General features: G+C 46.9%; 8 protein-coding genes across 8 annotated transcripts; 3 read left to right on the top strand and 5 right to left on the bottom strand.

Moving 5' to 3' along the window:
- Window positions 1-2,003: 2,003 nt before the first annotated feature.
- HD556DRAFT_1232635 (uncharacterized protein) lies at window positions 2,004-2,390 on the bottom strand (the record flags this gene model as incomplete). Its single annotated transcript, XM_041297528.1, has 1 exon — window positions 2,004-2,390. A coding segment is annotated over one exon (387 nt), but the record flags the coding sequence as incomplete, so codon positions are not given.
- Window positions 2,391-2,735: 345 nt separating this feature from the next.
- On the bottom strand, window positions 2,736-4,735 carry HD556DRAFT_1232622 (uncharacterized protein; the record flags this gene model as incomplete). Its single annotated transcript, XM_041297526.1, has 3 exons — window positions 2,736-3,070; window positions 3,179-3,442; window positions 3,682-4,735. Coding segments are annotated over 3 exons (1,653 nt in total), but the record flags the coding sequence as incomplete, so codon positions are not given.
- A 749-nt stretch (window positions 4,736-5,484) lies between these two features.
- HD556DRAFT_1430926 (uncharacterized protein) lies at window positions 5,485-9,137 on the bottom strand (the record flags this gene model as incomplete). The annotated part of the gene is made up of 13 exons (XM_041304949.1): window positions 5,485-5,825; window positions 5,879-6,054; window positions 6,085-6,540; window positions 6,597-6,735; window positions 6,793-6,884; window positions 6,910-6,982; window positions 7,030-7,424; window positions 7,476-7,624; window positions 7,737-7,845; window positions 7,900-8,093; window positions 8,148-8,519; window positions 8,572-8,790; window positions 8,838-9,137. The coding sequence occupies 13 exons, from the start codon at window positions 9,135-9,137 to the stop codon at window positions 5,485-5,487; spliced, it is 3,015 nt and encodes a 1,004-aa protein (XP_041162972.1).
- Window positions 9,138-9,548: 411 nt separating this feature from the next.
- HD556DRAFT_1440503 (uncharacterized protein) lies at window positions 9,549-10,357 on the bottom strand (the record flags this gene model as incomplete). Its single annotated transcript, XM_041306122.1, has 3 exons — window positions 9,549-9,954; window positions 10,019-10,216; window positions 10,278-10,357. 3 exons carry the CDS (start codon window positions 10,355-10,357, stop codon window positions 9,549-9,551), a joined length of 684 nt encoding a protein of 227 aa, XP_041162971.1.
- Window positions 10,358-10,949: 592 nt separating this feature from the next.
- On the top strand, window positions 10,950-12,884 carry HD556DRAFT_1306200 (uncharacterized protein; the record flags this gene model as incomplete). The annotated part of the gene is made up of 4 exons (XM_041299883.1): window positions 10,950-11,186; window positions 11,245-11,645; window positions 11,690-11,934; window positions 11,989-12,884. The coding sequence occupies 4 exons, from the start codon at window positions 10,950-10,952 to the stop codon at window positions 12,882-12,884; spliced, it is 1,779 nt and encodes a 592-aa protein (XP_041162970.1).
- Window positions 12,885-14,507: 1,623 nt separating this feature from the next.
- On the top strand, window positions 14,508-15,410 carry HD556DRAFT_1353463 (uncharacterized protein). The gene is made up of 4 exons (XM_041302412.1): window positions 14,508-14,828; window positions 14,884-14,983; window positions 15,104-15,119; window positions 15,169-15,410. The coding sequence occupies exons 1-4, from the start codon at window positions 14,540-14,542 to the stop codon at window positions 15,301-15,303; spliced, it is 540 nt and encodes a 179-aa protein (XP_041162969.1). The 5' UTR covers window positions 14,508-14,539; the 3' UTR covers window positions 15,304-15,410.
- Window positions 15,411-15,483: 73 nt separating this feature from the next.
- Window positions 15,484-17,104, bottom strand: HD556DRAFT_1232595 (uncharacterized protein; the record flags this gene model as incomplete). The annotated part of the gene is made up of 4 exons (XM_041297522.1): window positions 15,484-15,636; window positions 16,094-16,216; window positions 16,277-16,618; window positions 16,958-17,104. 4 exons carry the CDS (start codon window positions 17,102-17,104, stop codon window positions 15,484-15,486), a joined length of 765 nt encoding a protein of 254 aa, XP_041162968.1.
- A 7,611-nt stretch (window positions 17,105-24,715) lies between these two features.
- Window positions 24,716-25,709, top strand: HD556DRAFT_1440498 (uncharacterized protein; the record flags this gene model as incomplete). Its single annotated transcript, XM_041306121.1, has 6 exons — window positions 24,716-24,743; window positions 24,800-24,859; window positions 24,918-25,052; window positions 25,109-25,340; window positions 25,396-25,453; window positions 25,509-25,709. The coding sequence occupies 6 exons, from the start codon at window positions 24,716-24,718 to the stop codon at window positions 25,707-25,709; spliced, it is 714 nt and encodes a 237-aa protein (XP_041162967.1).
- Between the last annotated feature and the right edge of the window lie 458 nt (window positions 25,710-26,167).

The raw sequence follows: 26,167 nt of genomic DNA, 5'->3' as shown, positions 1-26,167 counted from the left end.
AACTTGAAGCCCCAAACATATTGAGAGTAGGTATCTAGAATGAGCAAAACATTACTGAATCCACCTTTACCTTTCGGAAGGCACAAGTAGTCCGCGACTAGCAATTCAAATGGGTGACGTCGTGTAATTGGGTACATTAGCGCATGCAATTGAGCCGAGCCGAAGTTCTTGCATTGCGGGCATTCAAGTAGTGCTCTTATGATGGAGCGGTCTAGATGCGGGCTAGCAATGCGTTCCATGAGCTGTAACTTTGTGAGGTCTCTCCCCCAATGTCCGTTAGTAGCGTGTACTTCCTATGCTAATGCTATAGCCTCTTTTTGTGATATGCATTCCATGCGTGATCTCGCACGCGTGTTCTTACCATCCGCGATGCGCCATAACCGGCCGTCTTCAATCATATATCCTAGGGCGCGATGTTGTGCTCTCCTTCTCTCCTGTTCTGGTTTGTCGCTGTTGATATTGAGTAACGCATCGACTACGTCTAGAAAGAGCGGCTCCTCCTTGAACCGTTTGCGAAGGTCTGGTACTAGGGATTCAAGGGTAGGTTCAGTTGTTTGTAAAACGAATAAATCGTTCACCAGGCCATGCGCACTTTCCCAGTCCTCATTGACTGTCCATGCGCTCCCATCTCCATCAGCTCTTGGGTATCCTGACATTCGGCGGCTCAGTGCATCCGCCGCTGTGTTACTTATCCCAGAGCGATGCCGGACATCTGTTATTTGGTACGCGATGATTCCATCTCGCCATTGAGCGTGTACTGTCGATGGTTTGTCGCTCAATAATGTGTCTCGTAGTGCAATGCAGTCTGTTTCGACTTCGACTGGAAAACCCCAGATAGTCCCGCCAAATTGATCGAACGCGTACTTTAGAGCTGCGAATTCTAGTAAGTACGGCTTATATCGTTCTTCCGATGGTGACATTCGCTTGGATGCAAATGCAATTGGGTGTACTCTGGTCGTTGTTTCCCCTGCATCATTCCGTGTCGTGAATCGTTGCGCTAGGACTGCGCCAAATCCATCTTTGCATCCATCGCTGGTAATGATGAACGGGGACCCATCGAACTTGGGTGCCCGTAGTACCGGTTCCGTTATGAGGGTTTGCTTGAGTTTCAAGAAGGCTCGTGTGTGACGTTGTTCCCAAAAGTTCTCGAGCTTACGTTCTCGTAGGAACTGTCTGTACTTGCTCTTCTTTACCTTCATAGTACTTGTTGGCATATCCAGGTTACGTAGCATATCCGTGAGTGGGGCTGCGATGCGTGCGTAGTCCTTGATGAGCGATCTGAAATAACCAGTAAGGCCTAGGAAGCGCATCAGTTCTAGAAGATTCTGAGGGATTGGCCACTCAGCGACTGCCGCCATCTTTGCCAGGTCTGGACGTATTCCTTCTTGCCCTACTCGTGCTCCTCCAAAGATAACCTCGTTCATGAACAGCTGTGTTTTTGTTGGCGATATTGATAGGCTCCGTTCTCGACATCTAATGAAAAACGCACGTAAGCGATTCAACAACTCATCAAAGTCATTTCCTGCTACTGCGCCGTCATCTACATATAATTCCATCATTAGCTTGACCAAGATGTCATGTAACGCTTGAGCTGTGAGATCGCTAAAACATGACGGCGCACCGTGAACACCCATTGGCATCCGGCAGTATGGTTCATACCCTCGTCCTTCCGTATAGAAGCATAAGTATGGTTGGCTTTCTTCTTCTACTGGGATTGCGTAGAACCCAGCTGCGAAATCAAGTACACATATGTACTTGTGTCCTGCTAAACGCTGCTGTTTTGCTGCAATGTCCCCCTGTGGAGTTGGAGCGACTTCTGATACTTTATTGACGTCGTTGAAGTTCTGGCATATGCGCCACTTAATCTTCGAGGTGTCCACAGGTTCTGGTGCGACTAGAGGTGCTGAGTCTAGGTCAATTTCTGGATCTGAAGGCTCACCCAATTCAATGCATTGCTTATTTACAATCCGTCGTATATCCTCCATGGATAGGCTTGTACCAGAGTGTGCTTTCTGTACCAAAACCGTTGATGCGACAGCCTTGACCTCGTCCAATTTGATGAATCGTGTTATTCCTGCGTCTCGCATATCTTCCAGTACTGGGAACAGATATTCGCGTTGTGGCTTTGTCAGAGGTCTCTGCTGTATCTTCTTGGTGAAGGTTGTACCCGGTGGGATCTGTAAATGAAACTTGATAAAGTCTACTGGCTTTACCTCTCGCACTGATAATGCAAAGACATCCGCGAATTCCGCTATTAGTGTCCGTGCCTTGTCCCGTTGATCTTCCGTGAGTTGAGTTCCATACCGAACCGAATTTACTACGGCTTCCACTCTCGCCGGCCAGAAGGGTCCACGTTCCGTCAATCTAGTGAATGTATTACTCGGTAGCATCGAGGATGAAAGATCCGGCACTTCACCTATATGTGTCAGCTGCTCTGGATCTTCGACTTCGAGGATTGACTGTATCTTCTCTTCTGCGGCCGATTCTGCAATTGAATAATTAGGAGGGATGTCCGTATTAGTTGTTATATGATATAAGTTAGGTGTTGGTGCTATAGTTTGTATGTATGAAGTGTTAGTATTATTTGAGTCTGTTAAACTGAGGGATAAGGAAGGTGTAGACTGTTGATTGAAATTAGTGATAGACAGGAATCGAATAGCTGATGGTAGACATGGAGTTGGTAGCGGACGGTATGTTACAAAGTTTGAAACTTGATAGAAATTATTACCGTGTGGGAGCATTATGGCATCATTGCCATAGTCTTGAATTGCATGGACTTGCTCTAACAATGGTTTTCCAATTAGCATACGCCAGGATCCTCCGCTGGGGAAGACTTCGAAGGATGTATGTACGTTGATGGGTCCCCATGAGACAGTCCCTGTCCATATGCCTGTCGATGGTACTAGAGAACCGTCAGCCATACAAAGCGTTCTGGAAGATGGACTTAGTGGTGTTAATCTTTGTGCGATCCTCTGATGTGCCGCTGTGTCCATGGCGTTGATCATAGCACCATTGTCAACGATGGCTAGGATTCGTACTTTCTCCCCTTGTGGTCTGTGTAGTTGAGGTACTGTTAGAAACAGGTTACTAATTTGCTTTCGGATTGATTTTCCCGACGCATCCACCAAATAAACATCAGTAATGTGATTATCAAGCATAGAAAAAGGTACAACCGGACTCGTAATCGACTGCAGCTCATCTGCTGGTGTCTCTGCGTCCGTATTTGAAGAGAAGAAGGAATCTGAAAGTGAAAAGGTGCTGACTGGTTGCGTGTCAGCTTTAGAGATAGGAGAGAGTGAATCGGTAGAGATAGCGAGTGTGTCCATAGTATGTACAGTACTAAGGGCTTCTTGTGCTTCTGCTTGAGATATGGGAGAAATATGAGAGTTCAAATGTAGTACGTGAGATGAATCGAAATGCGGACATGATACCTGTGGGGTTACTGCTGGTCCGGCGTCTGCAGTACCCCTCCATAATTTTCCGATCCCCACTCATACCCTGGTTCCTGCATTCCCCATGCATCGTTCTGTTCACCCCAACTTTGCTCCTCCTGCGGGGTGATGTGATATACTGGTTGCATGTAGTGGTTACCGTACGATTGATAGAGTGGCTGGTTCGTCGGTGTGACATATTGAACTGGAGTGCCATATGAGGACCGTGCTCCTTGTTGCAACATTGCACATCGTAACATTCCTGCAACTTGTTGACGCCATTTAGTCTCATGTGGACGTAATGGACTTGACGTCGTGCATTGTGAGCTTAGGTGGGTCGGCTCCGTAACCATCCCACAGTTATAGCATTCTCCTGAACCCACTAGCGCGGTTCCTGGTCTTAGAGGGTATGGGCGGTCTAAGGTTGTCATCCCATCTGTACCATATGTGTGGTGCCATAAGTCTACATCGCCTTCGTATTGGCGCATTCCTGCTTCAGTATTGGGTCTCTGCGGTACCAACGCTGTTCTTTCCAGTATCTGTGCCCTTGTAAGTGGTGTACGTGGAGGGAATGCTCCTCTGGTTCCGTTGTACACCGGAGGTCCATTACGTGGCGTCATGAATGGTCCTACATTGAACATTGGTTGCGTGGTTACTGGGGGGAATGTCGACGTTGACATGTTGGGATTGAACATCCGTGGTGTCGAACAATATGATGTGGGTACTGTTTGTTGCGCGGGTATTGACATCTGTGCAAATTGTTGCGATAGAAGTAGTGGGGAGGGAGAGTTCTGGGCTTTGAGTTTGGCTATCTCCGCGTCTCGGGCTCGATTCTTCTCAAGGTCCTCTCTGCTACGTTTGAGCTTCACATTCGGAACCTTCTGAATGTCTTCAACGAATTCTTCCCAGGTAGTGTATGCGCATTCTAAGTGGTCTTTCAGTACGTTCGGGATGCCTTCTAAGGTGTATTCGATCATAGCGCCGTTAACATCACCCATTCCTAACGCTAGTTTCGAGACGTTGATTGCCCAGATTACGTGCGCATAGTTGCCCGTCCGTCCTACTTGCGTCCATTCTCCTACTTCTTCCTCCTTCAAAACTTGCGCCATGATGCGCTCCTTCTGTTGTGCTCTGGTTAGCTTAGGGCATTTGGGATGAGGCCAGCATTTGAAGAACACCAATTTGAGGTCTGCGAAGGAGCTGAGCTGCTTAGACGTCAGGCTTTGGTACCACTCCTCTGCTGCTTCTCCTGGTGTCAGTTGCATGCCGAAACGTTGGACTCGTTGCGCGTCTGTCCAGTTCATGGGGAGAGATAGTTCGAATTGAGCAAACCATGCTGATGGGTTCTCATTCTCCCCATAGTCCCCATAGAACAGTGGGATAGCTTTGACTGTGTCAGACATTGTCGTCGTTTTCGAGGCTGGCTGCGATGACCGTAATGCAGGGATAGGTTGATGTAGGTATAAGGGTGCTGACTTGGCTGAGGGTTTGACTGAGGGTTTGGTTGGAGTGATGGATGATAACGAAGATTCTGATGAGTTAGGTGATGAGCTATTGTCGACGGGAGTAAACTTTGCTGGGTATAGACGAAATGTGTTTCCGGTTTCCTCCAGTGAACCGTCTTCCGTGTCAAATGAAACTGGGAATGGTGGTTTGAATGATGTTGAAGGTCTCGTTTCTACACCTGTACCTGTAGGATTAATGTATCACTACCTACAACCATAAGACATTCGTGATACATGTATTATGGAGAGCTACAAGTGGTGTGATACATCGCTGTACAGTAGACTATAGGTTCCCGATGGCCCTAGTGCAATCCATTGGCCATGTCCGAGTATAGTACTGTGTTCTACTCAAGTTGTGCTCATGTTGTGCCCTGAGATTTGATCGAGCAATCTATGATCGAGCCGTCTAAGATTAATCGATTGAGCCTTGCTTCTCTTGCTGAGATCGAGCATCTGTGATCAATCTGCGATCAAGCCTGGATGCAAAAATATGTGTATTGTGGTGCCTGAGAGTGCTGCTACACTACAAACACTATGTATTGTTCAAATCAAAACTCCATGACCGCAGGAGGTGCGTCAATTGAAGGACCGCTGTCATCCTCAGAAGCCGGCGTAGAACTCATAGAACTGAGATGAGAAACAAAGCTCCAACGAGCTTGGAATGAGGTCCGCATTGCAGAACGGAGTGCGGCTTGACGGTAGGCATATGCCTGCAAGCCCTCTTGCTCGGTAGTCTTCTCCGATGAGCACAGCATTGTGCGCTGATGCCACCAGGAACCTTGCCATTCCAGAAAGGCCAGTACTCGTCTCATTTCTTCAGCCAGCAACTCTACTTCCTCGGACCATCGAGCTGCGCGTGCGCGTGCCTTGCACCATTTGATATGAACACCTACATAAAGCAATCTGAGTCAGCTGTCAATAGCATCAACCAGAAACACTCACAATCTTGAACACTTTCATTCTCGGATGGACTGGTGTCGACATCTGTCGTCAGCCAGATCCACGAGATTGTCCCGGTGCCTTGAGTGCGATCACCTGTGAAATCGCCCATAGGCCGAATGTCCTCGTGTCTGAGGGGTCGAAGTGTTGCCTCCCAGCCCATCTCATCCAACCGACAGCTTAGTGATTCTATCGCTTGACGAGCGCACCTGTATCTCACTACTGCCGCATCTTTCTTTGCTTCAACGCGTGCAATCAGATTTTGTGCACGGGTAGAAGCTGCTTGGCCCCGTAAGTTCTTGTCTTTGAATTTGTAAATGTGCGAACGTAGACGAAGGTGGGAGCGGAGCTCGTTGAGGGCATCGTGAGCTTGTGCCTGCCGAAGTTTCCATTCGTGCTTCATTAAACGGTGATTGCAGTCGAGATGATTGAGGAGAGCTGATGGTAGATAGAGTGGAAAATCCTGCGGCTTAAGTGTTTGGGGGGAACCTGGACTTGGATTCGTTGATGAGCGCAGCATGGAGACAATAGGCATATAGAGTTGTTGATAGCGGGTCCAGGAATTGATGCGTCTATGTAGTGCATTAGTTCTATGAATGATGGCCTCTCTTTGATTTTCTGTGGGATGAAGCGAGAGGTCTGAAATGTCGCGTTTGAGCCATTGTCTGTCATAAGATTTGAACAATGACTCGACACATGTTGAAAGAGAGACGTCACATACTGCAAGTCTTCTAATTCAATCCCACCACTAATGAGGACGCTAGGTGAGACATTGTCGTCGAGAGAGTGGTTGATCCCTTCCCGCAGCTCTTGTGCTTCCAATTCTGCAAGCTGTGACCTTACTGCGGCCTGCGTAATAGCTACACATACAGCAGATGATCAGCGCAGATTCATAGAATGTGTGGGCAGTGACGTACGAGCAAGCTTGCTTTCGAACGGATTTGGGCGAGTGTTGTCCTCCTCCCACATCTCGACTTCTGTTCCCCACTCGTCCAGAAGTGAGTGCAGGCTGAATTGTTCCTTCCAAATCATACAAGGCAACACGATGTTCCCGTTCCCACTTTATGGTGTTTTCCATCTTGCGCTTCAATGTACGGCCTTGAGAGTCTGAAGTATCAGTGAGAGAAACATAATACTCGACAATGAAAACCCACCAAGTGTCGTCGTCTTTTTCCAATTCCAATCACCGAAGTGATCGTCTAAGGTGTCACATTGAGTTCCTGGCCCTATTTCCTTCGTGCTAGATGCGACACGGTTGGCACTTGCCCAACCTCGTTCTGGTGCTTCACCGTCAGTCCTACCTACCCACTTGGTAAAGTTCCAGGAAAATGTGAGCTGACAGGCTGCGATATGGGCTGCGATATGAAACTTCGGTACGAAATATCGAACCAGCACATCGTCACGAGGTATATGGAGCCGAGCCGGCATGTGTTCCATTCTGTTCCATAGGTTTTTTGACCATTGACAGGCTATATCGTATGAGATATTTAGCACGGTCACTGTGAATCCAACAAGGGCCGAAAAAACGATATAATCCATATTTAAATACCTTGTAACACTGTCAGCTGGCTGAATGTGAAAAAAGTAGCAGAAAACATACCTTTCGCCTTTTTGTAGATCGCCTACCCCGTTTGGCAATTTGAATTCGTGTCGAGCGCAATCGATGGTACCTATACCAGTAGCTGCCAAGCCTCGCGAAGATTTCGTGTCAGCCATATTAACTGCGTTATGACTAACACAGGTACTGCGCTAGTAAGAAAACATTAAGTATGTTGGCCCTCAACAGTCCAGACTACATACACACCTCTTGTCATTCATTGGCTCGCTCAGATAGGTAGCTCTTGTATGCACGCTCCTCCACAAAATAGGCCCATCCTGTATTTAAACCAGGATCCACTTGGTCGGAGGAGACAGCCTTCCGCTTGAGACGGAAATTCGCATCTATAGCGATGAAGAGTGCGTACAACCATCTGTCAACCAGGGTGAGCAAGACATTCTCATCAAACAATCAACTTTAAACTTGCCTCGTTGCTGGAGGTGAATTCTCCCAACCTTGGGGTAAATTCTTGCCCGCATGGGGGCATGCTGGACAAACTACCGCAAGTTCGCCAGCTTTTGTTTCTGCGACGCCACCAGGGTCGTGACCTCGGCCACTATGCCTGAGTTGTCGAAGGTGACGCCACTCATGTACTATCCTCATGAACGCTGAATAACGGTCCTGCAAGTCGAGAAGGATCAATATTATACATTAAATTGAAATTTTATGACTTACCTTGATGGGTGACAATCCAGTATTGTCGGAGCACCTGGCTAGGCTGTGATAAAATTCGTAGGCCGAAATCTTAGACTCGAATGACAGCAGTTGATAGTGCTCGAGTACGTTGAACGTTGCAGCTGTTTGCGGATCCGTCGTTGTTGCCGGATACCATCGGACTCGTAATAGTTGCTTGTAGCGCAGTTGGGCAGTGTGACAGCCGCAAAAATCTAACATGACATCATGGATCCCATTGATGTCAACAACGATGAAGTCATTGCCTGTTGAGGGACGCGGATTGTAACAGTGGTCACTGGGAGGATGACCCAGTTGCACACGTAAACCAAGGGACTTGAGGTGTGTGCGCTGGAAAAAAGAGCCGTTCCACTCCTGTGTTTGTAGGTTAGTACTGTAGACCATGTATCTAGTAGGAAACACTTACTTCAATAACATGCAGTGGACTGGATTGATGGCGCTCAACAATGCAATGTCGACAGTACATTTCCATGCCGAAACAGTCCCTGCAATGGTACTTGGGTTCTTCAATTTCACTGCCACAGCGGCAGACTGTGCGCTGGCCTTCGTGACCACGACCCTCCAGAAATATGGTCTCGTCAAGGAAAAATTGGCGGTCGAGGAGCCAAACAAGAAGCAGATTGTCCTAAAATAATCATGAGTGTAGTAAATATCATTGATGTTTTCACTTACTGCAGCATATTCTTTGCGCTTATCCTGCAGAACGTCACCCGCGATGATCGGAGGATCACAAAATGGAGAGACTTCGTCCCAATCATTGTAGTCCGGCCAATCCTGGATGGCGTGAGGTTCGTATAGTGAACCATCTGGTTCACTCTCAAGTGCGGCCTCGCCAAGTGAAACATGCCCTGTTTGTAGAGTAGTGCGTCCATTAGAAAACACATATTCCCGTATCAACTTAACTGCTGGTGTAGAGCTTGGCTGAATGAAATGCTCAACTTGCAGCTTTGGTTTCTTTGCAGCCCACGTCATGGCAGGATACTAGAATGGTGGCCAAGCATGCAAATTGTCGACATGGCAGATCATTCTGAAAATTTACATGTTAGGCTTCCGTGACTTCAAATATATCTACACTTACCTTGTACTACATTATTGCCAGGACCACGTTGAAGGGCTTCACCAGTAGATTGATTAAACAGCGGGTATTGTTCTGGCCTGATGGTATGGTGTAAGTTTCAGTATATTCATATGAGGTGTACACGATACTAACCATAGACGCGTACAACACGTGACCAAAATGACCTCACATGACTTTGTTTATCAACACACGGTGCCTCGCGTTCTGGACCTTAGTACTAGTATATTAGACACAGCGCAAGAAAAACTCGTATGGACTACACGCTACGTGCACAAAATCTACGTTACATGAGTACATGGAAGAAATCAAATTCTGAGGCCTTTCTGATACATCATCTCCCCCATCGAGTGAGCAAGTGCGAGCTCGCAAACTCCTCCAAGGAAAATCAGACCCTCAATGTCCTCTAGATATGCGAGCACGGTCCTTAAGAAACGGGTGACCGAGTCAGCAGCATGCCACTCAGAGCCAGGTGAGACTCCGCAAAAATTCAAGATTTGATCTTGTGCAGGAATGGCCCAGTTGAGTATCTTTTGGACCTTCGCAATCGAGGATTCAATGATGGAAATATCACCGGGGGAAGAGTCTTCGGGGAAACTCTTCACGTAGTCGCAAAAGACTCCCTCAGCAAATTTGCAGGGGTCATCGCCGATCATCGCCAGCATTTCGTCCTTGATGTCCTTGATAACGCGTAAGCATTCTGGAAGATTGTCACTGTTGAAATTGAGTTTAATGTTTCATTTCATTTCTATTTATAAAATTGAACATATGCACATACAGCTTGATATTTTCGTCATCTTCTGATTCCGAGTCATCATCTGAATTGGACTCCGACTCCGACTCCGACTCATCATCATCCCTACAACGCAAGGCTTTTGTGACAGCCTTCAAGAGCTCTTTGGATAATTTCTTCGCTTCTTTTGATTCCTTTGTCTTCGAGCTACGAAGCACTCTCCGCCTCTTCAAAATATCATCTCTATGTCTTTAATGTAATTGGTCAGGAACGGATGTAAATAATTAATGAATGTATGACATACTTTGCATAATGACGGCGGTGCCTTTCACGCGAAGCTTGTAGCTTCGCCTCGGCTGTTTTATGAACAACTGGACGGGCCATTTTGACTAGCTGTAGTAGAGAGTGGTGGTAGTCTTCAAGAAAAAGAACCAAGGATCCTCCATTGTGACACTGAGTCTTGGTAGGACGAAAACTCATTCGCTCAATATCATATTTCAATGGGCCAAACTTATCACAATGCTAAGCTAGGCCAGTTGCAACTTGCAAGCATTGAATCAAGGCCCGTCTCATGTCAGCGTGTGTTATAGCATTGTAAATGTAACTTGAAATCATCAACAGAGATAAAGTCCGACTGCCATTGCACTGAATTGGTCCCTAATTACATTGAGTCTCAGTAGGATCACACCAAGTCTTGGTAGGACGAAAACTCATCCAACCAATATCATATTTCAAATGCAGGCAGGATCATTGTGCTAGCGCCGCGAGGCCAGTCAAGCATGAATTAAGGCCTGTCTCATAATCTTCAACATAAATAAAAGCTCTACGTACATACTACCATTGCACTGAATGGGTCCATCTCTAGCAGTCGGACGAAAACACATGTGGTTCACAATCGTACGCTCGAAGTGAATTTTTCATCTCATTGCCACACTAACTAATAGCTATTACCTGCAACGTACATCTAATCTTACCAATGGCACCACCCACCAAATATTCTGCCGAGCAGATCGAGTTTATGGCGACATTCCACAATCAATTCCTTGAATGTAAGGCCAACAGAAATTACGAACCTTTCTGGAATCCCTTTTTTGAGGCATGGGGAGCAAGATTTCCAGAGCGTGCTGTTGTCTTTAAAGACATTCCGCTCGATGTGGACTTAACCGAGGAACAGTCTACTGTGCTGGCAGAAGCCTGGGCATTGTGTCAACGGGTACGTATATGCTGTCCGAATATTAATTTCAATAACGTGTTCCTCACCATGTTAACAGCGCCTCATGGAGAAATTCCGTAATGATTTGGGCACGTCAAAAGCGGGTCGGCGGGCGAATGGACAGCACACTGCCACAGTCAATAAAATGATGAAAAATATCATGAAGGGCTCGACGGACAAACCTACTCGTGTCTTGCAACCATGGGAAATGTACTCGAAAACTCACTATACGAAAGTCAAAGATGCGGTAAAGACTGAGCAGGAAGAGCTAAAAAAAGCGCCCTTCGCTGAGCCGGCTAAGAAGACTACCCTGGGTATCGTTAAGCGGCATGTCAAAGCCGCTTTCAACAATGAATCCGAGGAAGTAAAGGCAGAGGTCCTTGCTGCTATCGAGGCAATGAAGGAGGCGAAAAGTGCGGAAATAGAGGAAGCAAAGAAGCAGGATCACGATAAGGATGTGTAAGTTACATTCCTTGCTTTCTATGAACAATGTTTTCTTACAGCATGTGCAGCTACATATCCAAAATCGCTGTGATTTTGACCCAGTTCTTCGAGGAGTTGCATGAAATGACAGATTGGGTATTCACGGTACTCATGGGCGGGCCACATCCTGCTGCAGGTGGGACACTTGATGTCAGTAGTTTCCATGTTGGTACAACGAAACTGGGCAACCGGTTCAGTCAAGCCTATCCCCAATTCTCGCAGAACATTATGGTGCCTTACACGCAGTTTGTAGAACGTGTTTTTTGTCAGTCACCCTTACTCAGTACAAGATATCAGACTAATGCCTCTTTCTAAACAGCCGACGCAGCCGCACTGTCGAAGGGACAAAGCTTGCTGCATCCGGTCAATACACCATCCACTCCGGTCATCGCTTCTGGATCTTCATCTACTGTCCAATTACCCTCTGATATATCACCACCTACCACTCTCAATACCACAACTGCCACGTCTGATGCATTGTTTGACTCACAGTTTTCCTCTCTCATGGACACCATCGACATTCCATTCTTCTCCCAGCCTTACGCATCTCCGCCACAAATGGACATGGACGACACATCGCAGCCATCACTTCCCATTCTTCCGATGCCTCCGCAACCTCCTCAAGACTCGGAGATGATGCACAGTTTGAATCCGTTTCTGCAGGACCCATCCATTCTCGAACACGACCCACCTATTCTCGAACAATACCTTGCCCCGCAACACTCACTACCGATTATCGCGTCACCACCACAAATTCATCAAACACAAAACACATGGACCCCCACAGACGAACCTGCTACTACCCCAAATGAAGCTGGACCGCAGCCTTATCACACTACAAATTCCACCTTCACCTTCCCTATCTCCACTCCACCACCCTCCCAGGCGCCTTCATTGACAACCCGCACTCTATCAACGCCACCTGCCGGTGCACCCCCCACCCAAACTCTGACAACTCTGTCTGATGCCGCCCCAAGAGGACCCCCTTCTGACACAGGCAAGAAGCGTGCATGTGAATCTGAAGGAGAGCGGTTGAATAAAGGTAATGCTCGCAGGGCTGGTTCCAGCGCCTCCGCCATGGTTGATGAGAGAGTGACGGAATCAACGGATCAGCAGGATGGCCGAGGCAAACGTCAACGGTTCCAATCCAGGCGTGCTGCAGAAGCCAACAATATTGGTGGCTCATCCACGACTCAGAAGACTGGACGCAAATGAGTGCATATGCGCGTCTCCGACCATTGTGTCATTTATACCATTGTTGCATATACGTAGTTGCTTGCGTGTGTCGTGTGTTTGTTAATGCAATAATATTTGTTAGTTCTTGACATATTGGAACTTGTGGAATTGGGTGACACAGATAGGTATTTGGCTTTCAAACAATTTTTAAACCTGTTTCTAGGCAGCTACACATTTGCGGGACTTGGAGGAATTTCGGTTTGAATTGTGCCGAATTCGGCTAATGCAGAGTAGTGATACATCAATGTCTTATGGTTGTAGGTAGTGATACATCAATGACTTATAGTTGTAGGTAGCGATGTGATACATCAGTCCTACAGGTACAGGCAGCCCATGCCATGTCCTGGGCTGTCGCATGTCACATGACCCAGAAAATGTGGCACTTTTTCCTTGAGTGGTGACGTAACTCAAGGAAAAAGTGCCACGTTCTGGGTCATGTGACAGTTGACCAAATTTTTGCGTCATGTGTTTGATCGCTCACCAGCTGAGGAGTAGGACATGTAGGACACGTCACGCCATCCAAGCGGCATTGGCAATATGAACGCCACGGGCGCAATCCGTTAATATATGGTCGCTCTACATCGTTATTTAGTCTTGAATATAATTTTACTGAGAAATGACACTCACTAACACGCCATTGGCACCAGAAGGAGTAGGAAACCTGGTGATCCTGGAGGGTCACAACGCACACAGAACGTGGCGTAGCCTCGCATTCAAGCGGGAATCTCCAGCGGGGGACTTGTCACTTGGACCTTGGTGCTATTTTTGATAATCAACCTACCGATCAGACTCGTCCATCAGATGCGCATCTCATGATCCAGGCCCAGTCATCACGTGGAAGTAATGTTACCTATAGATAGACTGAAGAACCACGATGCCATCAAACGAAGGCCAGGTACCAGGTCCAGAGAACCGTGGATTGAGTACCAGACCAGGATCCTCCACTGATACATTAGCCCTTATAGATTATAGACAGCTGTGGGTCTTAGGTATACATGTATCAGTATTGCCCTCTAATTGTAAGTACTTGATGTATTATTCTTACAGTATGGCCTGGTTTCTAGTGGGTTTGTCGGTGAAGAAACCGGGGGTGTACTGTAATTCGGCAGTGATAGTCGTTGTGGTTGAAGTTGCCGTATCCTTGCGCACTGTTCTACTGAGATATGCCCTGTAGTCTGTTCTTGCTTAATCCAGTGGGTGTTCTCCCCACTCTCATCACCAGATGGAGACGCCAGCCTAGCACTCTGAAGAGGACAGGAACCCAAGATGCTTGTCTTGTCTAAGCCACGCGCGTCCTAACTACATGCTACTCTCGGACCCTGAACACCCGAGACCCCTGACACCAGCTCTGCCTGCGCTACCTGCTCTCTCTGACCTAACACCTGCTCCCGCCGGCTAACCCCTCACAGCGCTCCCACTACAATGCTAATGAGGCTCGAGTGATGGCACAGTTGGACAACCCGAATGGCATCTGTGCCATGGGCCGTGCTTTGACTAATACTAGATGCTTGCAAGTGACCGCAGTGATTTCAGATAAAATTAACTTTTAAGTACTCGGTGTCTGAGTTGCCGATGCACAAGCACGTGATCGCGTCATTGGACTGTTAATTGGAGTAAGTATCATCATCAACCTCATGTCCACCGCACAGTCTACACCTACATCCCCAACGGCCCAACGTGTGAAGTCAGCTCCTAGAGTGGTCTCGTCTCCGCTGCGACCAACGTCTCCTCAAAGCTCTTCAACCCTAATTCCGTCCAATTCTCGTCGATCCTCGCTTGGTGTTGGACAAACGCCTCGGACAAAAACCCCTCCAGGGCCTCTTGCAAAGTCTCGTGCTAGAGATCTCTTGAGGAGGCACTATGGCCTCGGAGTAGGTCCACCACCACCTATACCTGGGAAATCAGATGACCCCATGGATCTAGGTATGCTTTGAAAGTCATCAAGTTCTCAAGCTCGATTCTCACCATGCTACTGAAGATTCAGCAGCCTTTGACGCAAAATCGTACTACGAACAACTCATAACCGCATCATCTCTGTCGGCTCTGCTGAAGCGAGAGAATGACCTACTGACAGGTTCGTGTCGTCCAAGATCGTGTGAGACGTCTGCTCATGGACTCGGATGTTCAGAAATACGACAACTTGATGGTGATAGGTAGTCTCTGGTTTACAACCACCATCATGAGCTGATTGCAGCTAGTGATACGATAGCTGCGGTGTGTAAATTTCCAAGGTGCATCTTTGTGTAGTCTGATTTCTCTGTAGATGAAGACACGGGCGGAGGGCTTGGACGCAGACCTTGACCTACTTAAAGCAGCGTTCTCAGAAATATCTCGCTTGGGTGCTAAAGTTTCCATCGAGGAACAGCCTCAGCATGCAGATGGGAACTCCGATTCATGAGTGCCTCCGCGGTCATCGCTGAGCGCTGAGGCCTGAGGATACAGCCTCGGCCCCACAAATATACATGACGTAACAGAGGAGTTTTATTTATTTATACAGGATACCCGCAAGCTCCAGGCTTGCAATGGTACAATATAACTATATGGAATAATGATACGCGAGTCCAGCACGTTGTCCCCATCAAGCCTTCACATGAAGTTCCACCTGCCAGTTGGATCCCGATTCATGGACAAGACTAGTGATCAAACAGTCTCTCCAAATACTGGGCACCCCACGTGGCCTCCACTCAACCTTGTATTTCTCGTATCCTTTTTCTACATGTATCGATTTGCGCTGCACAGGCTGATCAGTACCAACAAATCGTAAGTAACTTGAGGCCGAGCGCAAAAACGCGGACTCTTGCCGAGTAAGAAAAGGATTAGCGAAGGGAGCGTGTTGCAATAAAAATGAGGCCCGGTTGACCCAGGCTGGGAGCGCTCGATCGCACTCGACGAGGATGATACAGACGTCGGCCTCATTACAGTCTTTGGCCTGCTCAGGGGTCAGCACACAACATAACTTGGATCATCTATGGATAGCTTACTTAAGCATTCCACAATGTCCTCTATTTGCCCACTTTCCTTAGACTTTGATTTCTTCTTCTTCTTGCGTACTTCTTCTTCACTTGAACTTTCCGATTCTGAGTCTAAATCCTTTGGCTTATGCTTCTTTGATTTGGTTTTCCTTTTTCGACCCTTGTAGCTGCTTATGTCATCATCATCTGAACTATCGTGAGTACACTTGGACGTACGTGGATATTCTGCACGAGGTCTTCGACGTACTTCGCCAACAACTTGAGCAACTTCTCTCTTTTGAGAGTTCCATTATCGGTGCAGATACGCCTTTCTACAATTAATTGACTGTACCCAGGCCACTGCAACGGAAAGATATCAAATTAATTACTGCGAAAAAGTGGTCTGGGCTTTCAACTTACCGTGATGAAAACCTTGATAAACCTATCTCCTATGCCACTAAACACCTGATCATGGCCTCCTTCCACCTCTGGCTTATCTTCGAGCTCGACCAGCTCGTTGACACGGAAGGCCATCCCTCCACCCTTCCTGTTAAATTTGATGGCAGCGTGCTGGGATCCAATCCTACACCACGATTTCGGGGATGCAGATGTGTCAGTGACAACGGGCTGCGGGAGCCGATGGAATCCTGAAGGAGCGATGGTCTTGTACATCTTTTTGGGCACAGCGGGTGGCATATTGGCCATGTATTTGGCAGGGTGCAAAACATTCCTCTCAGGGTACGGGTAACAAGAGCGAGCAGACTTCGGACATTAGAAAGTAATAACGGCAGGTATTTTATGTGGACTCACAGATGACCCTTCGTAGCTGCCATTTGACGTATATGGGACAGCTGAATATGGCGAGATGGATGCCCCCTACAAATTCATAACACATGAATCGATTGCAAGTACCTCAACACGCGTCACTTACGGGGGTTTGTGACCGAATATATTGGTGTGATTGTCCATGTGCAGGGCCAAGGGCACCTGAGAGGTCCGGGTTTGACAATGTCTGGGCACATATATACTGGGAGATGAGTATTACCTACAAATTATCAGACGAGTCAGGAGGATGATAAAAATCTATAAGCATAGTCCTACATTACCGGAGGTACTGGCATTCGGCCGAACAGGGTAATACGTTGACTGAGTCGGTGCAGGTTCAAGTGCACCGGAGAGTGTGGAGTAAGATGACACTTGGGAAATTTGTCTAGCATCAGGGAATGCAAAAGGGTATGGGTAAGCCATGGTTTTACTTGGAGAAGATAGACGATGATAGTAACTTACCTGTCCTTGGCACCTATGCAGGTATTTTATAGCACTTGTCGTCAGAGCGCTACCTCCACCTCCACCAGCATCCACAGCAACTTTACAATGGCATGCTGTGATTGTATATGCCAGTACTAGAGAATTTCATGATAAGATTCAAAAGGTACAGCGGATCGACATGTTTGTGAGAGGTGGTAGAGTGGCGTCTTTATCATGGCATCTTGCACTCGGAGGTACTGTGACTGCCACCCACAATCAGCAGGTGATTATCAACTTGCAGAAACGTGAGCGTTGCCATGATATACTTTTTTTCGAATGCTGTGATCTGCATCTTTGAAGCTCAAGGGAGAAAAATGTGAAAAGAAAGAAAGGTGCCCGTGCCAGGTGCCTCATAAGTAGTGTGGGGGGCAAAACTACTTGCAGTCAGTTTTGCCAGTTGCAACCGGCAAAACCGGCAAAACTGGTTGTTTTGCCAGGGTGGCGAAACTCTAGGCTATATATGTGTATGACATTCATAATGAAGACATCAATTCATCAAAATCAAAAGCATTTTTCTCCAGCACTTCAACTTTGTTAATGTTCCGAACTTCTTCAACACTGAGTCTGTGGCAGGATGTCATCTGTGTCACAAGGTTTGGTCAAGAGCAGTCCATGCAAAAGATACTTCAAGAGCCTGTGCACTCTCGACAGCAATGCCAACTTCTTGAGTGTGTACTCTGTGATCAGAGAATGTGCGCTCTACTTTGCCTGCATGACTCTGGAATTGAGAATCATCGCAGTAAAGGCCTTGAGTATGTGAATTTCATGTAGGGCTGCAGGTTATCAGAAAGTGTTTTTGCTATCATTATATCCCAATCATTTCAGCACTTTGCAACTTGAATGCCAAGTGTAACCTTGAGTTCTAGGTGCTCGAAATTGTCCATATTCATCAATGATGCAAGTGGGTGTCCTCCACCATAGAACATCTTGCTTTAGGGACATTGGTTTTTATGTTCTATTGGATTTTAAAGTATATTTTATCAGATTTAAGTTACATCTCTGCGAGTTTTGCTGATCACCGGGCACAACCGGTCTGGCACAACCAGTTGGCAAAACTCGGCTGTTTTGCCAACAACACTACTCATAAGGTAATCAGCCTGAATTTGTCGGAGTCACGGTGCGGAGCTCGGGAAACGACGGGTGTCTTAGGACTCCTGTGGTCGCGAAGCTCCTTCAGGCAACAGTCTGCAGTACTGCTTTCACTTCACAATGCCATCGTACTTGTACACGCATTTAAGGTGTGGTGGCATCAAGTATATAGAATCACTTACAAAGTACACCTCCCTATGTAAACGCCATTATCGCAGTAGCCTGAGTCATGATGCTACTAATGGCAAAAGTTGAGACTCGTGTAGCTCCTCCGCAGACAGATATGTCATTCCGGTAAATTGGCTGCATGCAATCCTGTAAAATATCGTTTGAATCATAATAATATACACACGCAATCGATTATAATATGATCTGCAGAGCATGTCAATTACTATAGAATGCACTGTATTAGAATAGAAGAAAGGCTCTATGGACAGATGCGATACATATCCCGAGACATAACTATGGATGTAATCTATTTTCAAATGCAAGACCACCTTACATGCAGTGGGGCACTCACTAATCTGGGACGGCGGACTCCAAGGTGCTCTTTAGTTAACACAGAATCTGACATAGCAACAGCGGTGTACGTCTATTTCCTGCTCAGACGGCACTTGACCACCATAAACTTCATCCATTGTTTATTGAACGATATGGCGTTCAAGCTCATGCTGCATTAGCCAATAAAACCATATCAGCGAGTTTTATGACTTACTGATGAGAGGATGTACTAGCTGGGCCATATGTGACTATCCACATGAAAGATAAATTATAACATGATCCGAACGTGAGCATGATGGCCGTACTACGAAAAGTTGTAACAAAGTGAAGAAAGCGTACGTTTGATGTGGGCCCTTTGGAACGAAGAGGTAGCCACGTGCAATCAGTCCTAAGACTGCGGCAAGTATGAAAATCACCGAGATGACGGATGCCATGGAAAGGTTGTAGCGGAAGAAGCAGTCCAGCGGGCATATCTCACGTGTCACGTGACACGCTTCAATAGGTGTCTGCTTTGACCGAATCATTCATGTTCTTCTTGCCTTGTTCCTCGAACTTATTCTTATTTTCACGACTTCGAGTCTCTGATGCACAATTCAAAGTCTCAGTGCGTGTTGGAAGCATCTATGTTTGACTTCAAGGCAAGTTGAACAGACTGGAAAATACATCAGGCTGCACGTAGCCACAGCCGAATTCTACGCGCGAAGTGGTTAGGTTGTCTCGGATGGGACCAAACTGTGAAGGATTTGATGTGACCAGTTTTTATCGAGGTTTTACCGGCAGAGGAGAGCGAGCAAGTGTACATCAGTGATCACTCGGCGACTGATCCCTGGAATTCTGGACAGAGGACTTGCGATGTAGGACTAGGAGGAAGGCGAACTTGCGTTGAGGTGTGCACGTTGACCGTCCGGACTCCAGAGAAGTAAGCCGTGCCATTTCTCTTGTTTCGTTTCTCAAGTACAAAACACTAACAGTGATATAAAGGAGGACTCCGAATCGTACCCGTTCATGGGATTATATTGTAGGCAAGCACTTTCCTGGGATATACCGCTTCTCTCACCCATTCAAAACGTCCACTGCGGGATGCATGACGAAGTTAGCGTGGTACGTTAAGTTTTCATCAGTCGCCCTAGGCCCTTACCATATTCTGGCATTTGCTACGTTCCCAGACTCAAGTCCTCAGAGGAAGGAAGCAAGGTAGAGATGCTGCTGATATTCATTTCAATTATATGGGCATCAATTTACCATCGACTACACAATGAGCGTCAGAACAAAAGTCGGACTTCCTGCGGTGCGTCAGACTTTGTATTCTCCCAGTGCTCTACTGTATTTGCATCAATTTATCATCCTGTACGCTCCCAGAAACGAGATGTTCACTATCTACCTCCCCACCGAACTGCATCACCCCTCTGCACAACCTGTGCATTCTGAGATCCGCTCGCCACGCATTCTCGGTGTTCTCGGATTTTGATTGCTCAACAGTCAGAGTCCTGAGGTGTCGGTGTAGTCTCGGGCGTCGTTATGGTAGGTAGTTCATGCGAAATAGGGACAGTGTTCCAATCCACATTCCCTCCCAGGCTACACTGCGAAAGCGCAAGTCGTGACGAAGGGGCATCAACTGCATGATGGATTCAGTGTGGCACGTTTTGGATTGTTTTTCATCGGAATAAGGGTTGATGGTGTGCAATGGCAGCTATATGACACGGTGAGCCGCCTTCAACTATTGTGCATCCAAGCATCATTTTCTCTCATTTCGTCTCTTAACGCTCTCTTAGGGATGCTGTTGTATCTTCATCTCACATCAATCGCGGAATCCCAACCAGGACGTCTCTGGTGAAACCTGATACCTCTTACCACCGCACCAACTCCACGATACAAATCCAATATTCTACGCTCACCATTTCCAGCATCCAGGTGATACGGTAGCGAGGTAGAGAGCGAGAGGGTGCGCATGAAGTGACAGATGGCCTAAGGACGAGATGAGACATTGAGATATGTGCTTGCAGGGAGGTTTCGGTAGCTCAGGTAGGACACGAGCTCATTCTCTTCGTGTCGATCTCACTATTTTGGACGTGCTGGATGAACGTTTTAAGAATCCACCAGCCATATGATGCAATGACGAAGCACTCGAATCTCGATCGACGTCTTCCGTTTTCCGTTTTCTGCGGCAATTTCCACTTGGACCCATTTACTTACTGATGACATCCTGTGTTACTTAGTCTCTGCGCTTAGGCTATGATTTGTACTAGTGGGCTGGGCTTGCCTAGGTGAGATCCTGCACACGAACGTATGACTCATCGGAAAAGATACCTGACATGCTGAGCCTGGCCATGCATGCTTCTTGGTTTTCTGGTCGACTACATAGCAAGTGGTGACGAATATTTTCACTCAGGCGACTTGCTTTGCCTTTCCCCCACGTTCTCTGTTTATATTTCAAAATCTGGAAATGCGTGCGCAAGCAGAATCATGATGGTTACGACTTCGTACGAGCCTATCTTTCTTTCCCCACTTTCTCTCACACTCCATGTCGTTAGATCTTTTGCGGCGTTGAAGTGTTTCGCTCCCGCAAATGTTTCACGACCAAAATACACCATGGTCCCTGGATTGATTTGTGTTCATGCAAACATCTACTTTGATTAATCAAAGCAGGAACGGTCGTCACTCATGGATAACAACAGTGTACCTAGTAGCGAGACAAGAAACTTGAGTGAGAAAAGGCAGAGAGCCATTTCGAATTCGTCTCGCTAGACATAGACTGCTATCTCCACTAAAGGAGATGGCAATGAAAATTGCGAATGGCATGATCGTCATGCCAAATTGCACGGGGCAAGAGCCGCAGGGGTAAAGGGCAAGGTCCAAGACAACGAGACACAGGAAGACCCGAAGGGAGAAACAGGAACACAATATTGATTTCGAGTGATATGACTAATTCCTCAGGCCTCATTAATTACATACCGTGACCGTCTCACTACTATTGACTTAACGTTCTTCGCTAGTACACGTGTAATAGGTGTGTTTGCCTTTCTTCAAGTTGTCTCCACATATATGTTAACAAGTTGTTGTGCCTCAGAATCTCGTACTCGTCTGCTGCGAAGAGTTAACGCTCTAGGCATCTCCTAACCTCCAAAGTTCCAAGCTGGAATCAAATTTTCTATACATAAGGAGTACGAGAACTCCACCTGACAAGTGAACGTTACCAGCGGCTCGTCGACTGCAACACATCCACGTTGCAAATTGAAGGTTCTGCATTGGTACTTGTTTTGATTAACATCCTTATGATACGACGGCCTGATGACGATCATGCAACCGCTTGATCCACGTGGATTGCACAGATTCACCCCTTGATCTCATTTCGCACTGGATAATGGTATACATATATATGATACTGCGAATGTTATTGACATACATCTACCAAGTTTGCCTCCATCGACACCCATTCTCTACCAATATGACTGTAGTATCAAATGATCCCAGTTGGTGGCCGGCCATCATTTCATATCGTTTGACTAGCTATTTTTCAGGTTCGTGGAGAGCAGTCAGATGTTGAAGCTGACTCAATGTAACCTTGGCTGTGGTTTCGCAGTCGCCGCCTTTGTTGCAGTGGTGTATGATTGGGGTGAGCCTGATAACATTAAAAGACTTCTGACGTCTAACGATTATTTTCAGCACTTACATTCGGACAAGAGGTATGTCGATAGTATGACCGGAGCAGCCATCTCGCTGAGAATGGCTTTATAGGTGGAGTTGATCTGGGTGAGCAGAGTCTGGCGTCAGAGGAACACCGAACACGCATGAACATACCACTTGATTCCAGAAACAACGCTGGTCCTTAATGACAGTTATGTATCTCAGTGTTTGTAGCTTGTTCGTTACAGTCGCATGTTGTACTGACTTGAAAGTACTGTAGAGTTACGCACCTAAGTTCGACCTGATATGGGTGTGACCGAATGAACATTAGGTTCGAAAGTTCGAAGGGGTGTGTGACGTGTGACATGTTGCGCATAGGTTCGTTGTGTGAGACGACCGACTGGGCTGGGAGTCTCATTAGGCAGAAGTATTTCTTTCTTTGTACGAGCGCAGAGATGCCCGCGCTCAACCTGGAGACTCCGTCGCTAGTGCTCACCCCTCGGAGCTTCGTTTGCAAGTTCAATTCCGTTCGGCAACATCACACCTTCTTCCTATGTTGCTGCAGAGTCCTGCCAATGCGGATCCGATGTTTGGTGAGCCATAACCCAGTTTACAATGAGGATGCCATCTGAAACATTTCCCTCCTCCCCCAAGTTCACTTTCTGCACTATGCATAACTTAGATGTTGCCCCAGCGGCCAAAATTCAAGATGTTTTATCTGTACCTACACAGTTCTCGATCGCTCCTTCCGGCAGCCTTCCTGTCGCTGCGTTTCTTCAATTAGCTCTGCCTACAGCATTAGAAACCAATGCATCAGCTACCACCAGATTTGTCTTTTCGAAAAAGTCCCCTATGCTCCAGCTCCCCATGGGCTTCGTCTCCCGATCTGTTCCGCCTCTTCAAACAGCTTCGTCCCTTCGTGATCATGCTAGTGGCGCGTTGCAAGATGGAATTCAATCCGTAATCCACCCTTCGTTCCCCGATAACCCACTTCCATTGTGGGTCTTGTCGTACTGGGTATCCATGTCATATGCCCTCCAGCTGGATATCTGGTCCGTACATAAGTCGATTCAATTTCGCACTTGGCTTGATCAACAGTACCCTTGGATTAAGTATCGCTTTGTCCCTGGCGGCTGCACCGGAATTGCACAGCCATGTGATGTTGGTGTCCAGCGCGTATTTAAGCTTGCCGTCAAGCGAGCTCAACACGCTGACATTGTCGAAGAGTCTTTGTTGTTGCTGAAGAAAGATGAAGCCGCACCTGTCATTCGATTGGACACAACATTACCCACACTGCGCGATAGATCTTTGCAGTGGCTCATCGATGGTTATCGTGCTATTAACAAGCCTGACGTGGTTAAACAAGTACGTCATTCACATCGTTTTGCTTCAAGTTACTGACATTGAAATACTCAGGCATTTTTTCAGTGCAAGGCTGGAACTGCGTTCAATCTCTCCTTTGAGAGCATGACCAGCCGTGAAGCTCTTCATGCACTGCGTGATGTGCAGAAGAACGATACTGTAACTTGGGACCGTGTCAAGACAGCTCAATATAGGGTTGAAACTCCTCAAGCTGACGAGGAAGCTGAGCCGCCCTTTGCGCATGCTGCAGGTGTCGAGCTCGATGCCAGCGATGTTGCCGTGGATGCCGTTCTGCAGCACATTGCGCTAGGTGAATTATCAATCCCTGATGGCTACAGTGCTGATGGATTGGGTAATCTGCTGGCCGACAATGAGTCGGAGAGCTATGAACAAGCACCAGATGATACAGAGCCTCAATTTGCAGCTGTGACCACTGACAGTTCGAAGGAGGTTGATGTCGAGGGTCGCGGCAAGCGCAGACGCGTTGCAAATACTCAATATAAGGACTTTTGGCAGCACTAGGACTTTTTTCGTGTTTTTACTGCATGTTTTCGTGTTTTTACCGCATGTCACAACTTAAGTTCGATGACCTCAATATGCGTGTGACTGTCACACGAAATAGGTTCGGTTCGCTCGCCCTGTGATGGTGTGACGAACTTAAGTGCGTAGCTGTACAGTATCCTAGGTGCGCTACCTTGGAATCTTATTCGCTGCGTACGTTCGGAAGGCTACACAATCGGTGTTGTGCTAATCGTCTATCTCTCACAATCAGCCTGTACATGCTGAGTATGTCTCTTTAGTGCATTCACTGTCTTTGTCTTTGCTTCTTCTGACCAACGGCATACAGCGAGTGTTCCGACCATCTCGCTGACAGATACAGTGAGTCTTCTGCACAGATGCTTTCTATTCCCCTCCAATTAACCGTGGTGCCCTGTAGCAGTGGGTGTAGATCTTTGCTAACTTCTTGGTTCACTAATGACTACAACGCTATACTGGAACAGATGTGAGTCTGTTTGAAGTGTGTGCTACCCGAGGCCGATCACTGACTGGATTCGTCAGGCTGGATTATGTACACCGCATTGGATTGGACTAATGTTGTGGTATTTGCGATGCTGTCGGGTGAGCTTTGCACTTGCGAGACATCAGTGATATTGACTTGACTGAAACATGGTGCAAGTCATCATCATCGCTCGGTTGCATGCCATGTATCAAGGATCCAGAAAGATCTTGATGTTTCTCATTGTCACCTTCCTGGCTGTCAACACTTTCAATGCAGTGACCATCATAATGGCAACGATGGATATGTCAGGGGGTGCATTTAATTGTGAATGAAAATAAACGTGCATTGGGCTCATTGATGGTTACCAGAGGAACTCATTCTCTCTGGCACTTATCAGTGCCAGTTTAACTATCCGAAAGACATCCCACTCCTGGATTCGATTACTTGGATGCTCGGCACTGTATGGGAGGTCATCACGCTGTGTCTCGCTGTCTGGATTGTGGTAAAACACTTCCGTGAACTGCGACAACATTCGGCAGGAGGGATTATCGAGGACTGTTTCACGGTGTTGATAAAAACTCATGCACTTTACTTTGCGAGGTAAGCTCATATTGTGATTATTGTTGCTTTTCCACTGACAAGCCGGCTGTGGTAGCTTTGTTGCTGTTTCTTGCATCGAGCTAATTGTTATTTTCTCTCTGACATTATTAATGGTATGTCAATCTTTCACTTGCCTATGCACGCTACCACAATTTATCGTTTCTATAGAGCACTTCCCTGGTCCCTCAGATTATTTCTGGGTTTATTCAGATTTTGGAGGCCGTGCAGATGTTTGTGTTGGGACCGCGCCTGATCCTTGGTGTTCGAGAATACCACGCTAAGCTCGTGGCCGATTCTGATGCAGCAACTGGTATGATCTCAATCGCTTTCCAGGAGCGCGTGCATATATCGACTGGCAATGGTGTGTGATAATCGGTGGAGTTAACGGTTGTCTGGTGCTCTCTAAAGAGCAGGGAAATTTGCTTTTATTTATTACCACTTTCTTGAAGGTATTGATGGGTGTTTCGAAGTAGTTTTAAAGGAGACATGCAAAATTTTCGTCGTATTATTCAGTCAAGTGATTTGCTATACGTGTTGCTAATATTTAAATATCTCTACTGGCACCAGCTGCCCATGCAGACTTGCGGTTCTTATTTTCTCTGTACGATGACAATCATTCATATGATTGCTTAGGCAGCGCGCGAGGAGAAAGTCGAGGGACAGCACACTGCTTCAGTTCCTCAGCAATTCATACTCGATTCATCTTCTCGCCTCATGCAATGTCCTATGAACTGCTACCTTGTTTTTGTTTCAGCTGACTCACGACAAGTGGCCTGCAGATGATGCATTCAAGGTAATTACAAGGTGGTTCATGCATGCGTAGCTTA

The sequence above is a fragment of the Suillus plorans genome, assembly GCF_016647745.1.
Source record: "Suillus plorans strain S12 chromosome Unknown HD556scaffold_14, whole genome shotgun sequence".
NCBI classification, from domain to species: Eukaryota; Fungi; Basidiomycota; class Agaricomycetes; order Boletales; family Suillaceae; genus Suillus; species Suillus plorans.
This window is presented reverse-complemented; position numbering and strand designations above follow the sequence as displayed.